The sequence below is a fragment of the Nomascus leucogenys genome, chromosome 14 (genome assembly GCF_006542625.1).
Source record: "Nomascus leucogenys isolate Asia chromosome 14, Asia_NLE_v1, whole genome shotgun sequence".
In the NCBI taxonomy this organism is placed as follows: Eukaryota; Metazoa; Chordata; class Mammalia; order Primates; family Hylobatidae; genus Nomascus; species Nomascus leucogenys.
In genome coordinates, this window is record NC_044394.1 from 9,299,005 (window position 1) to 9,316,701 (window position 17,697).

The 17,697-nt window shown below is 39.0% G+C and overlaps 1 protein-coding gene across 2 annotated transcripts in view; it reads right to left on the bottom strand.

Annotated features, from left to right (window-relative positions):
- Positions 1-17,697, bottom strand: part of USP32 (ubiquitin specific peptidase 32) — a 205,409-nt gene that overhangs the window by 118,118 nt on the left and 69,594 nt on the right. Inside the window, exons 1-3 of one of the 2 annotated variants that reach the window (XM_030828142.1) lie at positions 16,425-16,430; positions 15,699-15,705; positions 6,479-6,584 (exon numbers count right to left, since the gene is read on the bottom strand). Coding sequence is in view for 1 of the 2 variants with exons in the window: in XM_030828141.1 (XP_030684001.1) it covers positions 6,479-6,584 (106 nt within the window). In the remaining variant the exon portion in view is untranslated. Of the gene's footprint in view, positions 1-6,478; positions 6,585-15,698; positions 15,706-16,424; positions 16,431-17,697 lie in introns of those variants that run through there. The other variant, XM_030828141.1, reaches the window with a different exon arrangement.

The window sequence follows — 17,697 nt, forward strand, 5'->3', positions numbered from 1 at the left end:
GAGCACAAATTATTGCAACCACTTTCATGAGTAATTTGGCAAAATCTAGTAAAGGTTAAGAGACATTCCAGAAACTCCACTTCCATCTTTGAAAAAACTCTGATACCTGCGTACAAAATACAAGATGTTCACTGAAATACTGTTTGTAAGAGCAAAACTTAGAAAAAAAAAGATAAATGTCTATCAACAAGAGAACAGGTAAAATGAGATACACACAATGAAATACTACATAGAAGTTAAAATACGTGTTTCAAGATGGATAAATATCAAAAGATATAATATTCAGAGGAAAAGCAAATGACAAAATCATCTGTATAGTACAGTAGTACTCCCTTATCCATGGTTTTGCTTTCCAAGGTTTCAGTTACCTGTGGTTAACAGAGGTCCAAAAATATTAAATGGAAATTTCCAGAAATGAACAATTCATAAACTTTAAATTGCACACTGTTCTGAGTAATGTGATAAAATCTCTTGCCTCCCCCTTTATCCCACCTGGGACCTGAATGATCCTGTTGTCCAGTGTATCCACATGCTACTAGCCTGTTAGTCACTTAGTGGCCATTTTGGTTATCAGACTTACAGATCACAAGAAGAGTAAGTACAGTAAGATATTTTAACACAGAGAGTGACCACATCCACATAACTTTTATTATAGTACATTGTTATAATAGTACTATTTTATTGTTGTTGTTAATATCTTACTGTGCCTAATTTTTAAATTAATCTTTATCATAGATACATATGTATAGGAAGAAACGGTATACATAAGGTTTGGGACTATCTATGGTTTCAGACATCCACTGGGAGGGTCTTGGAACAGATCTGTGCAGATAAGGGGGAACTAATGTGTACCATTTATTTAAAACTTTAAACCTGCAAAGTAGTTGACAATGTGTAAGGACACATAAACATGTTATAAATGTATAAAAACCAGCATGAGAAAAAAATCACCAAATTCATGAAAGTGGTAACCTCTGTAGAGGGAAGAACAGAATGGGATCATGAAGGGATACAAAGAAAACCTCACCTTAGTTTTAATATTTTTAAAAAATCAAATCAGGAACATATGATACAATGTTAAGAAATAGTAAAGCTAGGTGGAGGTATGTATTAGATGTATGTTTGAAATATTGTTGTTATAGGCTGAACTTTATCCCCCTAAAGATATACTGAAGTCCTAACCTTGAAGTACCTGTGTATGTGAGATTATCTGGAAACAAGAGTCTTTGTAGATATAATCAAGTTAAGATGAGGTCATTAGGGTAGGACCCAATATAATATGACTGGTGCCCTTATAAGAAGAAAAGCACAAACAGAAAAATAAAGCCATGTGATAAGAGAGGCAGGGATTAGAATGATATAGCTGCAGGCCAAGGAACCCCAAGGATTGTCAGTCATCCTAGAAGAAGAGAGAAGAAAGAATTTTCCCCTACAGGTTTCAGAGAAAGCATGGCCCTGCTGACACTTTGATTTTGGACAGAATTCTAGCCTTCAGAACTGTGAGACAGTAAATATCCGTTGTTTTAAGCTACCCAGTTTGTGGTGCTTTGTTATGGCAGCCCTAGAAAACTAATACAATCACATTTTAAAAAATGAAGAAACTTTAAAAATATATGTTTGTGACTTAAAAAATTGTTACCAGTTGTACCTCAGTATCCATACAGTATTAGTTACAGAACCCCCAAGGACACCAAAATCTGCAGGTGCTCAAGCCTCATATAAAATGGCATGGTATTTTGTACACGAAAACTAAAAAGAAAATCCTAAGCACCCCAACCAACTGAACAGACTCCCTCTCTTGCCCAAGGGGACCCCAGAAAATCCTTAAAAATAGATACTGGTCATGAGGGGATGGGCAGTCAGACACATCGCATTATATCCAATCCCTTTTGCAGTTTAGATGCAACAACTAACCAGCATTAAAAATAAAGATCAGAAGACTGACAGACTCTTTGTGGCAGAAAGATACCAAATTGTAAACAAAACTTAAGGCTATGCCAGGCAAGGCATTAAGTCATGTACCCCTACACTTAAAGAACTGGCAGGTGTGGTGGCTCATATTGGTAATCCCAGCACTTTGGGATGCCAAGACGAGAGAATCACTTGAGGCCAGGAGTTCGAGACCAGCCTGGGCAACATAGCGAGACCCCTATCTCTACAAAATATTTAAAAATTAGCTGGGCATTGTGGCACGTGCCTCTAGTCCCAGCTACTCAGAAGGCTGAAACAGGAGGATCACTTGAGCCCAGGAGTTCAAGGCTGCAGTGAGCTATCTTGCCACTGTACTGCAGACAGGGAGACAGAATGAAACCCTGTCTCAATCAATCAATCAATAAACTATGTTCTAACTGCTACAATGTTTTTCTTTTTCTTTCTTTTTTTTCTTTTTGAGACAGTCTTGCCCTGTCGCCCAGGTTGGAGTGCAGTTGCGCAATCTCGGCTCACTGCAACCTTCACCTCCTGGGTTCAAGTAATTCTCCTGTCTCAGCCTCCCTAGTAGCTGAGATTACAGTCACACGCTACCACGCCCAGCTAATTTTTGTATTTTTAGTAGAGACGGGGTTTCACCATATTAGTCAGGCTGGTCTCAAACTCCTGACCTCAGGTGATCCACCTGCCTCAGCCTCCCAAAGTGCTGGGATTACAGGTGTGAGCCATCACAACCCACCTCAAAATATCATGGCATGAGCCACTGTGCCTGGCCATTTTTCTTTTTCTCTGGCCTTGAGATAAGCAATATTGAAACAGTTGCAGCTCATTCATCACCAAATGCTAACCTACTGACTCCTGTTCCACAAGCCATAACTACAGCTTTGACTGGACAAGAGAGCTATTTCAGTAACTATCAACAAGTTAGTGGTCTCCTGATAAGAAGACCACTGACCATGGACTGGTTCTGACTGGTTTACAGAAGCTGCTCATTTGACTGCCTTGGTGTCCCTGTTTCACCTTTTGACTTATAGGGCCTAACTGTAATGCATTTAAATATTAAGTCTCCACCCCAAAGTAAACATGGGACACATATAACATGTATGTGTGTTCAGTACGCATGTGTCAGGAACCACTTCATGAATATTCATGGCCCCTCCGATAAGCTGTTGAATATGTACAACTGGCCAACCTCTTCAGCATAAATCTCTGTTCTATTCTCCCTTGCATAGTACCTGTTTGGGGTATCTGCTGGAGGCTATGTTTCTCAGCCTGTCAAAATGGCCACCTTGCAGGCTGTAACTCTTTATAAGAAATAAAGTCTCTTTTCCAAATTTATAGATATCATAATTTTTTTCAGTTGACACATATAACCTATCCACATCCTCCCATATATTTTAAATCATCATTAGGTTATTTATAATACCTAAAACAATGTGAATACTATATAAATAGTTGTTATAGTGTATTGTTTTTTATTTGTATTGTTTTTATTGCTGTACTGTTACCTTAAGCTCCTGGCCTCAAAAAGATCCCCCTGCCTCAGCCTCCCAAATAACTAGGATTACAGGCATGCACTACCTACCTGTCCCATATTTTTAATTATTGCTGCCTGGGGCCAATTTATATTTCTGCTGGTGAAGAAATGCTAATTTGGAAAAATCAAGATCACAATTATATTCCAATACATAAAACTGGGTTTATGGATACATTCATTATCTTGATTATGGTAATGGTTTACTGGGCATATACATGTGTCAAAACATATACAAATGTATAACTAAGTATGCTGGCTCATGTTTGTAATCCTAGCACTTTGGAAGACAGAGGCAGAAGGATCAGTTGAGGCCAGGAGTTTGAGTCCAGCCTGGGCAACCTAGCAAGACCCTACCTCTACAAAAATAAAATAAAGAAAATAAATTAGCTAGGCATGGTGGCATGCACCTATAGTCCTAGCTACTTGGGAGGCTGAGGTAGGTGGATCACTTGAGCCCAGGAGTTAAGGGCTGCAGTGAGCTATGTGCCACTGTGCCACTATATTCTAGCCTGGGCTACAGAGTGAGGCTATATCTCCTCTGTCCCCTATCCCCTCCAAAAACAAAAACAAAAACAAAACCACGTATCAAAATATATACTTCATATATGTGCATATTATTATATGACAATTATACCTCAATAAAACTTTTCTTAAAAATGATCTCTTTGTCCATTTTGTGCTGCTATAATAAAATACCACAGATCTAGCAACTTATTATAATGAACAGATTTATTTCTTACAATTCGGGAGGCTAAGAAGTCCAAGGTCAAGGCACCTGCATCTGGCAAGTACCTTCCTGCTCTTCCATCATCCCATAGCGGAAAGCAGAAGAGCAAGAGAACACATGCAAGAGGGAGAGAGAAGGAGGCTGAATTCTTCCTTTGTAAGGATGCCACTCCTGTGATAAGAAGCTTACTCCTGAGATAACAGCATTCATTCATTCATGAGTGTGGACCCCTCATGATCTAATCATCTCTTAAAGGTCCCGCCTCTCAACACTGTTGCACTGGGAATTAAGTTTCCACACATGAACTCTGGGTAATGTGTTCAAACCATAGCAAGAATTAAAAATAATGGTCTAGATTCAAGAATAGGAGGGGATTCTGAGAAATTTAGAAGCAGTCCCAGGGCAGTATCTTAGTCTGCTGAGGCTGCTGTAACAAAATACCATAAACTGGGTGCTTATAAATAACAAATTTATTTCTCACAGTTCTAGAGGCTGGGAAGTACACCATCAATTTGGTGTCCGGTGAAGGACCACTTCCTAGTTCATAGACAGCCACCTTCTCATTGTATCCTCACAAAGGGGAAAATATAAAGGGTCTCTCTGGGGTCTCTTTTATTAGGGCACTTAATCCCACTCATAAGATACTTATGATTAACCCTCATGACCTAATCACCTCCCAAAGTCCCCATCCCCTAATACCATCACCTTGGTGGTTAGGATTTCAATATATGAATTTTGAGGGAGACATAAACATTCAGACCATAGTAGGCAGATTAGAAAAGGAAGAAGGAAGAGAGAAAGACCCAGCATATGGTGGTCAAGAATAAAAGCGTACGAATTTTGGGAACAAAATGTTACATTTTGTGTAATATAAACAGTTTCCATATTTCCCCTGGGAAATCTTCAATAAAATATGCAATGTTTACAAATGCTTTTGGTAAGGCAGATCTGTCTTTGGGGAGCTCAAAGAAAAGAATGAGGGGACAGAAGACCTTATAAATAATTAAGTGAATGAATTTTTTAAAAGTAAATAAATCTATATCCTACGAAATACAGACAGACACTAAGCAACTAAGATTATCTTTCCTTTCACATTTAGCAGGGGAAATGGTGTCCTCTCATTATAGCATTTCCCTGATCAGCAGGATTTAAAGGTAATGAATGAGGTGCCACTCTTTTCTCTGCTTAGATAATTCACCTAATAAAATTAATTTCTGAAGTTAAAAGTAAAACATTAAAAAAATTAAACCTTTTACAAATAATGTATATAAAATGTTATCAATTAAGTAAACTTTGGTTTTGTTTGTGAAACAAAGAATAGATTACTATGTCTATGTCATCAGAATTTAAAAAAATAAGTTATATTGAGACATAATTCACATCCCATAAAATTCACCCTTTTAAACATTTCAGTGATTTTTAAAGTATATTTATAAGGTTGTGCAACTGTCACTCCTATGTAATTCCAGAACATTTTTGCCAACCCAAAAGGAAACCCTGTATCCATTAGCAGTTGTTCTCCATTTCCCTGTCACCTGATACCTCTGGCAACCACTAATCTACCATTTTCTGCCACTGTAGATTTGCCTAATCTTGAAATTTCATATAAATGGAATCACAATATATGGCCTATTGGGACTGACATCTATCACTAAGCAAAATGTTTCAAGTTCATCCATACTGTACCATGAATCAGTACTTTATGCCTTTTTATACCAGAGTAATTTTCCAGCATATGGATATATCACGTTTTGTTTATTCACTTACCAGCTGGTGGACATTAGGGTTGTTTCCATTTTCTATTATGAACAATGATGCTATGACTATTTCTGTACAAGTTTTTGTGTGTGTGTGTGTGTGGTAAACATATGTATTAAATTTTCTTGGGTACATACTTAGGAGTGGAATTGCTGGGACACACAGTAACAATGTTTAACAATTTGGAGCCACCAGGCTGGTTTCCAAACCTGCTGCACTATTTTATACTCCCATCAGCAATGTATGATGCGGGTTACAATTTTTCCACATCTTCCTCAACACTTGTTATTATCAGGCTTTTTACTTTTAGCCACTCTAGTAGGTGTGAAGTAGTATCTCACTGTAGTTTTAATTTGTATTTCTCTAATGACTAATTATGTTGCACATTTTTTCAGGTGTTTATTTACCACTTGTATATCTTCTTTGGGAAAATGTCAATTCAAATCCTCTACCTGTCATCAGAATTTTGAGATAAATTATTCTGTACATAGATGTGGTATTATTTTTGAGATAATAAAAGTACTTACATTTTGCTTTCTCTTCATCTTTGCCTCTTGTAAGGAGGACAAGTCCAACTATTAAATTATTGAAGTGCAGCCCTTTGGATGTTCCACCAAAAGAACAGTAAATCACCTGGAAGAAGATGATAAAGCCAACCTTAGGAGGCATTTCAGTTGTTGAGGAATCTGAGGCAGCTATCACCTTTAACAAATTTTATCTCCACCTCCAGAAAAGGCCCTGGTAAATTTTAGTGAAATGATGTTAAGTTTCTCCCTCTTCTTCCTCTTTTGGACCTTATTATTGCACTCAGCCAAGAATAGACTGTGTCTACTGTAAAATACGTACAGATGGTCCCCAACTTGATTTTTCAACTTTACAATGGTGTGAAAGTGATACACATTCAGTAGAAACCATACAGTATTCAATAAATTACATGAGATATTTAACACTTTATTATAAAATCTGATTTGCATTAGATGATTTTGCCCAACTCTAGGCTAATGTAAGTGTTCTGAGCACATATATATAAATATTTTATTTATTTATTTATTTATTTGAGATGGAGTTTTGCTCCTGTCGCCCAGGCTGGAGTGCAATGGCGTCATCTTGGCTCACTGCAACCTCCACCTCTCAGTTCAAGCAATTCTCCTGCCTCAGTCTCCCAAGTAGCTGGGATTACAGGCATGTGCCACCATGCCAGGCTGATTTTGTATTTTTAGTAGAGATGGCATTTCACCATGTCGGCCAGGCTGGTCTCGAACTCCTGGCCTCAAATGATCTGCCCACCTCGGCCTCCCAAAGTGCTGGGATGATAGGCATGAGCCACCACACCCGGCCTGAGCACATTTAAAACAGTCTAGGCTAAGCTCTGATGTTTGGTAGGTTAGGTGTATGAAATGCCTTTTCAACATACAATATTCCCAACTTACAATGGGTTTATCGGGCTGTAATCCCAGGGTAAGTAGAGGAGTATCTGCATATTACAGACTCACCCAACTGAATTATTTATTCTTTCTCTTGGGAGTCCTTATCAAGGTCCAGGAGTACAAAGGTCCTCCAATAGCCACAATAATGTGATAAGAATTTTGTGCAATTACACAACTTCCTTCAAACCTGGGAAAACTTATGCACATTACTTTGATTGGAAAAAAAGATACTCTCTAACTGAATGTTCAGAAATTCAAAGAGACTCCAAAAAATATTTTTTAACACTCTCAGAAATAAGTATTATAGTAATCAGAAATAAAGAAGAAAAACTATGCATACGAAAGGGACAACGGAAATCACAGTAAATGCATTAGTTCAACAGTTCTTTGTTGAGTGCCTACTATCTGCCAGGCAAAATTTTTGTCAATAAAAATGCATGATTAAACAATAATTCGAGAAGTTAAACAGTCAATATGAAAACTGAAAATATATATTATTCACCAAATTATATTTATAAATATATTTAATAACACCTGACAACTGATGTCAAAAACTATCTATCTCTAGTGCCAGTGATAACTCAACCCAGCAAAAACTAGCCAAAGGAAATAGCTACAGAACATTAAAAATATTTTTTAAAAAACCAAACAAACAGAACTAATACCCTTTGTAAAATAACTATTTTTAGTTGCCCCATCTCCCACTCTCAACTAGAAGAAAATAACAGGGAAAAACAAAAACAACAACACCTTTATCCCTGGGGAAGGGCAGGAAAACATAATGGCCCCAGACCTTACAGATCCCCTATCACTGGGAAGAAGGAAGATCAATGTAAAGGTGTCACCCCTAATATCCAGGGACACAGCACCTGCCTAAAACTGAGAGAGAAATAGGACTATACAGAATGTCTTTGAGGTGTGATAACAAATAGAAGGTAACATCAAAAGTTGAAGGTAGAGCAAACATTAGAAAAAACCTCTAAGAAAAAGCCCTAACCCCTAAAAAAAAAAAGTAACCCTAGAATGGAAATTGAAGACTGTATAGCACTGAGGGTAACCATAGCAACAAGACCAAAATTAAGCTAAACTATAAACTATACTGACTTAACTTCCCAAGCTGAAGAAAGATACTACTTGGCTCAGTCTCTTCTGTCCTATATGAAACACTTATGTTTCAACCGTAAGTTTTAAGTCACAGAAAGAAGAAGGAAAAACCCAATATATTGTCAGAGACAAAGAAAATATATGCTAACGCAGTTTGAAGAATGCTTTGGAATGGCTCAAGATTAAACTCAACAGAGTTGCATAAGAGATTATCCAAAACAAAACAAAAGGGGGAAAATGTGAGGAGAGTGGGGAGGGGAAGGTAGACAGAACAGAAAACCCAAGAGCTGTGAGATCATATCAATGATGTAACATTCACGTAACCCTGATATCCTACAAAAAAAAAAGAGAATGGGGCAAATAAATATCTGAGGAGATAAGGTTGGGGATTTTCAAAACGAATAGACACAAAACCACAGATATTACGAAGTTCAGAGAACAAGCAGAATAGATCACACCTCTAATCCCAAAAACCAACTAGACAAATCACATTGAAACTTCTCAAAACCAAAGATAAAAAGAAAATGTTTAACGCAGCCAGAAGAAAAAAAAATTACATTAAAAAAAACAAAAAATTATAGCTGGATTATCTTCAAAAATTATGTAAGCCAGAAATCAATGGTGTGAAATGTTGAAAGCACTAAAAGAAAAAAACTCAACCATAAGTTCTATACCTGGTGAAAATATCTTTCAAAAAGAAAAGATTTTTTTTGTTGTTTTTTTTTTTTTTTTAGGGAAACAAAAACAGAGAAGTCATTACCAGCAAAAAGGGATACAAGAAAGTACCTCAGGCTGGAGGAAATATTATGCCATTAGAGATACATGTACCTCCATAAAGAAATAAGAATACTGGAAATGGCATAAATGAAGGTAAATATAATAGCATTTTTCTTATTTTTAATCACTGTGAAAGATAACTAGCAGTCTACCTCAGTAAGAGAAAAAATGTAAAGTGTCTTCATAGAATATGTAAAAGTAAAACACGTAACAATAGCACAGAGGATGGGAGAAAGGAATTGGAAGTATACTGTTGTATAGTACACATAAATGTTGTCTAATACACCATTAAATGGTTTATTATACCAATTCACATGTGGTATATCTCATCTTTAAATTGCCAGTCACCAGGAAATTACGTGACCTTAGTGCTCCAGTGTTTAAGCCTAACATTGACCTCATTAATAAACTCTTATTTTTATAACAAAAGCAATAGCTAATATATAAATGCTTATTATGTGGCATTTTACTACCATAAGTTCTTTACCAGTATTAAGCCTTTAGATGACTCCACAAGGAATACTGGTATCCTCATTTTAGGGCTGGGGGAAACCACAGCCCAAAGAGATTAAGTAACTTGTCCAAAGTCATACATCAATGAAGCAGCAGAGTCAGAATTTTAACCTAGGAAAGACAGGCTTCTGAAGCTGAATTTTTAACCAACTTTTAGTTCTATAGTACAATTAATATGTTAGTCTGTTTTGCATTGCTATAAAGGAATACCTGAGGCTGGGTAATTTTTATAAAGAAAAGAGGTTTGTTTGGCTCACGGTTCTGCAGCCTGTATAAGCATGGCACCAGCATCTGTTCAGCTTCTCATGAGGCCTCAGAAGGCTTTCACTTGTGACAGAAAGTGAAGGGGCAGCAAAGAACAAACATGTCACATGGTGAGAGAGGAAGCATGAGAGAGAGGAGGAAGTACCAGGCTCCTTTAAACAACCAGCTCTTTCATGAACTAATAGAGTGAGAGTGCACTCATTACTGTAGGGAAAGCACCCAGGCACTCATGAGGGATCTGCCTCCATGATCCAAACACCTCCCACCAGGCCCCACCTCCAACATTGGGGATCACATTTCAATATAAGATTTGGAGGGGACAAATATCCAAACTATATCAATTATATACATTCATTTCTAGTTAATTTGTCTAGAATTATATGAAAGACATCATCAGCAAGACATACATCATTTTGGTGAAATCTCCTGAAGATTAAACAAAGAAATTTCAAATGGTAACAAATTCAATTTATAAACACTGAGTTTTTGGCATCCCTTTCCATTCACTGTATCTTGATAATCCAGTCTCTTCATTTTTGACAATTTCACTGACTTTAATACAAAGACTAAAAGCAGTGAGGGTAAAATTAAGGAAGAAATTTTGAGTAAGGTATGACTTTCAGTTTTGCAAGTACTTGTAAAATGTAACAGATTTTGTATGGAATAAATTTGGTTGGAATATACTGCTACCTCCCTATCATTCCCAAAATACAAGTACAGCAATAACCTTCTAGAATCACCCAGTTCATTTGACAAATGATTAAGAGGAAGTCCCCCAAAATCACCATTTCCTAAATTCTAGGATGTACATATTTTCCGCCTTTAATCAATGTTTCAGAAAGCAGTATGCATCTAACACCTCTAACGTCTAAGTACCCTTTTTTCACTCAAAAAAAAAAAAAAAAAAGAACAACTATTTAAATGGCCACCTTATAATAGGCAGTCCTTTAACATTTAGGGAATATTAAGTGCCACACTCATTACTAATTAGCTTTCATTTTCGGATTTAGAAGACGGAGTGTGAATAGGATAGCAAGGATGCTGGCAGTCCAGGGTGGTCTTGATGTCATTTTTTGAAAAGCACTTAATAAAGGTAAAGTGTTATTTATATAATTTGTTGCAAGGCTTTTGTTTTAAAATCCCTATAATAATTTTCTGGCTGGGCGCAGTGGCTCATGCCTGTAATCCCAGCACTTTTGAAAGCCGAGGGGGGTGGATCATTTGAGGTCAGGAGTTCGAGACCAGCCTGGCCAATGTGGTAAAACTTTGTCTCTACTAAAAATACAAAAATTAGCTGGGCGTTGTGGTGGGCGCCTATAATCCCAGCTACTTGAGAGGCTGAGGCAGGAGAATCACTTGAACCCGGAAGGCAGAGGTTGCAATGAGCCAAGATTGCCCCACTGCACTCCAGCCTGGGCAACAGAGCAAGACTCCGTCTCAAAAGAAAAAAAAATGTCTTTAGCTATTAAAAAAGGAAAGGCCAGAGCAATTAGGCAAGAGAAAGAAATAAAGGGTCTCCAAATTGGAAAGGAGGTCGTCAAATTAGCCTTGTTACCAGATAACATGACCTTATATTCAGAAAAACCTAAAGATTCCACCACAAAACTGTTAGAACTGATAAATTGAGGAAAGACTGCAGGATAGAAAATCAAAATACAAAAATCAATACAATTTATATACACCAACAGTAAACAATCTAAAAAAGAAATCCCAAGTGAGTAATCCGAGTTAAAATAGCTACAAAGAATATAAAATACCTAGGAATCAGCTTAGCCAGAGATGTGAAAGATCTATAAAACAAAAACTATAAAACACTGATGAAAGAAATTGAAGAGGACACACACACAAAAAAGGAAAGATATTCTATGTTCATGGATTGGAATAATTACTTTTTTTTCCTTTCTTTTTTTTTTTTTTCTTTTGAGACAGTCTTGCTGTGTCGCCCAGGCTGGAGTGCAGTGGCTCGATCTTGGCTCTCGGCAAACGCGACCTCCCAGGTTCAAGCAATTCTCCTGCCTCAGCCTCCCGAGTAGCTGGGATTACAGGCACGCACCACAATGCCCAGCTAATTTTTTGTATTTTTAGTAGAGATGGGGTTTCACTATGATGGCCAGGCTGGTCTTGAACTCCTGGCCTCAAGTGATCTGCCTGCCTTGGTATCCCGAAGTGCTGGGATTACAGGCGTGAGCCACCACACCCAGCCAGAATTCATTTTGTTAAAATGACAATACTATTCAAAGAAATTTACAAATTCGATGCAATCCCTATCAAAATATCAATGACATTCTTCATAGAGAAAGAAAAAGAGAATCCTAAAACATACATGAAACCTCAAAAGACCCCAAATAGCCAAAACAATCCTGAGCAAATAACAAAACTGGCAGCATCCTGCTACCTGACTTCAAACTTACTAAAAACCTATAGTAACCACAACAGCGTGGTACTGATACAGGAGGAGGGCAGGAAAGTGCTGGGTAGAGAAAGGCAGGTGCCTGGCTAGGGCTCCACCCTCAGGCCTGTGCCCACGGACCTAGGTGAGGACAGGCACTCCTGCCTTGGTGCCCAAATGCATTTTCCAAGACCACCCTGGCCTGCCACGCCCCCAAAGTGTACCTATAAAAATCCCAAGACCCCAGCAAGCAGAGACACACAAATGGCTGAACGTTGAGAAGGAACATATCAGCAGTAGAACGCACAAGTGGCTGGACGTCCAGAGGAACACATCAGTTGAAGAGCACACTGACAGGCACTGGCAGATGTTGGCAGGCCACTGACCAGCAGAATGATGCGGAGTTCGGGTGGGGCAGTCAGAGGAAAGTCCGGCCGCTGAGCGGCCCGACTCCAGCGGAAAACCGCCTTCCCAATCCCCTTCTGGCTCACCGTCCATCTGCTGAGAGCTACTTCTACCATTCAAAAAAATCTTGCACTCATTCTCCAAGCCCACATGTGATCCGACTTTTCTGGTACATCAAGGCAAGAATCCGGGATACAGAAAACCCTTGCGATAATGCAGAGGGTCTAACTGAGCTGATAAACACAAGCCACCTAGAGATGGCAAAACTAAAAGAGCACACGTTAACACAAACCCACTGGGGCTTCAGGAGCTGTAAACATTCACCCCTAGATGCTGCCCATGGTGTCAGAGACCCATAACCTGCCCATCTGTATGTTTCCCTAAAGGTTTGAACAGCAGGGCACTGAAGAAGCAAGCCACACCCCCGTCACACACCCTGCGAGGGGGACAAGGGAACCCTTCCCGTTTCAGTACTGGCATAAAAACAGACACACAAACCAATGGACAACAGAGAACCCAGATATAAATCTAAAAATTTACAATCCACTCATCTTCACAAAAAAGCACAAAGAACATACAATGGGGGAAAGAACAGTCTTTTCAATAAATGGTGCTGAGAAAACTGTATAACTATATGCAGAAAAATAAAACTAGGCTGGACGCAGTGGCTCATGTCTGGAATCCCGGCACTTTGGGAGGCTGAGGCAAGTGGATCACTTGAGGTCAAGAGTTTGAGACCAGCCTGGCCAACAAGGCAAAACCCCGTCTCTACTAAAAGTACAAAAATTAGCCGAGCGTGGTGGCGCCTGTAATCCCAGCTACTCAGGAGGCTGAGACAGGAGAATTGCTCTAAACCCAGGAGGCGGAGGTTGCAGTGAGCCGAGACCGTGCCACTGCACTCTAGCCTGGTGACAGAGCAAGACTCTGTCTCAAAATCAAAAACAAGAAACTAGACTCCTCATCTTTCACCATACACAAAAAATCAAATCAAAATGGACTGAAGACCTAAATCCAAAACCTGAAATTATGAAACTACGAAACTACTAGAAAAAAACATTGGGGGAAATGCTCCAGGAGATTGTTCTGGGGAAAAAATTTTTTGTGTAATACTTCAAAAGGGCAAATAACAAAAGCAAAAATAGATAAATGGGATTTGATCAAGCTAAAAACTTCTGCTCAGCAAAGGCAACAATCAATAAAATTAAGAGACAACCCATAGAATGGGAGAAAACATTTGCAAAATACCCATCTTACAAGGGATTAATAATCAGACTGTATAAGGAGCTCAAACAACTTACTAGCAAAAAAACAAAACAAAAACCCACAAAAAATTATATTTTTAAATGGGGAAATTCCCAGCACTTTGGGAGGCAGAGACAGGCAGATAACTTGAGCTCAGGAGTTCGAGACCAGCCTGGGCAACATGGCCGAAACCCCCGTCTCTACAAAAAATACAAAAATTAGCTGGGTGTGGTGGCACGCACTTGTAATCACAGTTACTCAGGAGGCTGAGGTGGGAGAATCACCTGAGTCCAGGAGGCCGATGTTGCAGTGGGCCAAGACTGCACCACTGTACTCCAGTGTGGACAATGAAGTGAGACACTTTCTAAAAAAAAGAAATGGGCAAATGATCTGAAATCTTCAAAAGAAGACATATAAATGGCCAACAGGTACATGAAAAAATGTTCAACATCACTAATCATCAGAGAAAGGCAAATCAAAACTATAATGAGTTAAAATCTCACCCCTTATATCGAAAAGCAGGCAGACTGGGCACAGTGGCACATACCTGTAATCCCAGCACTTTCAGAGGCCAAGGCAGGTGGATCACAAGGTCAGGAGTTCGAGACCAGCCTGGGCAACATGGTGAAACCCCATCTCTACTAAAAATATAAAAATTAGCCAGGCATGGTGGCATGCGCCTGTAATCCCAGCTAGTTGGAAGGCTGAGGCAGGAGAACTGTTTGAACCTGGGAGGTGGAGGTTGCAGTGAGCCGAGATTGTGCCACTGCACTCCAGCCTGGGTGACAGAGCAAGACTCCATCAAGGAAAAAAAAAAGAAAGAAAAAGAAAAGAAAAGCAGGCAATAACAAATGCTAGTGAGGATGTGGAGAAAGGGAAACTCTTGTACACTGTTTGCAGGAATGTAAACTAGTACAGCCATTGTGTAAATTAGAACAGCTATAGCTGTTCCTCAAAAGACTAAAAATAGAATTACCATATGATCCAGCAAATTGCTACTGGGTATATATCCAAAAGAAAGGAAATCAATATATCAAAAAGATACCTGTATTAATGTTTATTGCAGCACCATTCATAATAGCCAAAGTTTGGAATTAACCTAAGTGCCCATCAACAGATGAATGGATAAAGAAAATGTGGTATATACACACAATGGAATATTATTCAGCCAGAAAAAAGAGGCCAGGTGCGGTGGCTCACGCCTGTAATCCCAGCACTTTGGGAAGCCAAGGTGGGCAGATCATGAGGTCAAGAGATTAAGACCTTCCTGTCCAATGTGGCAAAACTCTGTCTCTACTAAAAATACAAAAATTAGCTGGTCGTGGAGGCACGCGCCTGTAGTCCCAGCTACTTGGGAGACTGAGGCAGGAGAATCACTTGAACCCGGGAGGCGGAGGTTGCAGTAAGCCAAGATCGCCCCACTGCACTCCAGCCTGGGGACAGAGCGAGATTCCGTCCAAAAAAAAAAAAAAGAAATGTGTCATTTGCAGCAACATGTTAAGTGAAATAAATCAAGCAGTCCAGGCATGGTGGTTCACGCCTGTAATCCTAGCACTTTGGGAGGCCAAGGCAGGAGGATCACTTGAGCTCAAGAGTTTGAAACCAACCTGGGCAACATAGTGAGACCTCATCACTACCAAAAAACAAAAATAAGCCAAGCACAGAGAGACAAATATCACATGTTGTCACTCATATGTAGGAGCTAAAAAAAGTAGATCTCATGAAGATGAGAGTAGATTGGTGGTTACCAGAGGATAGGAAGAGTAGTGGGGAGGAGGGGGAAATAAAGGTAAGTTGGTTAATGGGCCCAAATATATGGTTTGACGGAAGAAATAAAATGTAGGGTTAGATCAGTAAGGTGATTACAATAATCTAGTGTACATTTCAAAATAACTAGAAAAAATTAATTCAAATGTTTCTAGCATAAAGGACAAACATTTAAGGTAATGAATATCCAAAGTACACTGAGATTTTGTATTTCCAAATTATGAATGGATTAATGATCACATGTACCCCAAAAAATATGTATCTATTATGCAACATTAAAGGAAAAGAAAAACACTTTCTTAAACATTTTGTAGCCATGACTATCCAGTCAGAGACTTAATACACTGTTATACTAATATATAAGATTGATGTATGTGGTAATGATCTCACTAGCCTCCTTTCAAACAATGATGTCATCCCAGTAAATAATATGATTAGCTCTGAAGAGAGGGAAATCTGTCTGTATTGTCAAAGAAAAAGACTTATACTATAACATACCAAAAACCTACCTCTTGTCTAATAGTTAAGAGGTCAAAAAAGGGTAGATGTAGGCCGGGCGCAGTGGCTCACGCCTGTAATCCCAACACTTTGGGAGGCCGAGGTTGGTGGATCACCTGAGGTCAGAAGTTAGAAACCAGCCTGGCCAACATGGTGAAATCCTGTCTCTACTAAAAATACAAAAAAAATTAGCCAGTTGCGGTGGCAGGCACTTGTAATCCCAGCTACTCAGGAGGCTGAGGCAGGAGAATCCCTTAAACCCAGGAGGCGCAGGTTGCGGTGAGCCGAGATTGCGCCATTGCACTCCAGCCTGGGCAACAAGAGCGAAATTCCATCTCAAACAAAACCAAAAAAAAACAGTAGATATGTGTAGGTCTCCAGAGTTTAGAAACAGCTGTAGCATGTTTCAACTGCTGCTTTCTGGTCCTGGTCATTCCACTGTCTAGTGGATATAGGGTAAAGGGTTATCCCACAGTTCCTTAGGGGAAATAGTTAAGTGACAGATACTGTTTTATCATGGCTTTTAGAGTCAGAAACGCCTGACATTGAAGCCAGGCTTTATTAATATACCAACTATGTGGTCTTAAGCAAATCACTTAACTTTCTGGGCCTTAGTTGCATTCCATGACACATATGTTGAAGCAATGTGCCAAGTCGTCTCATTCAAGGACCTAAGCTGGAAAGCAGCCCCTGGGTGGGAAATACTATCTCAGGACAGAAGGCGGAAGCCAGAGTTTGAAGTCACTTTGTTAACTAGTAAGAATTCAGCACTGATGAGCTCATAACTTTTGCTTGAAAATATTTTTCCAGAGTAAACTCTAGTACACCAATCTAACTGCTGGATTAATTCATCAACAGAACCAAATTAATGTTTTCAAATTTTCATTTTATATAATTCTCATGAGGATCAATACTTTTCCATTTTTTTGTTGTTGTTGTTGTCATTGTTGTTGAGACAGGGTCTCATTCTATTGCCCAGGCTGTAGTGCAGTGGCATAACCACAGCTCATCGCAGCCTTGACCTCCCAGGCTCAAGTGATCCTCCCAAGAGTCCTTGGGAGTCTGAGGACTCCCAAGTAGCTGAGAACACAGGAACATGCCATCACACCTTGCTAATTTTTTCATTTTTTTTTTTAAAGATGGGATATTACTATGTTGCCCAGGCTAAAAAATTTATCCTGACTGACACAAAGTTAAAAAGGAAAGTATACATAAGTTAAAAAGGCAAAAAATATATACTTTTCCAAAGAACTTGATGTCACCAACCTATATGCTTAAAAGCCATCTTTAGGTAATGACAAAGATGAAATATGAATTCACAAAATAAGTCATTCTGTATGTTGGTGAGTTTCGAAGAATA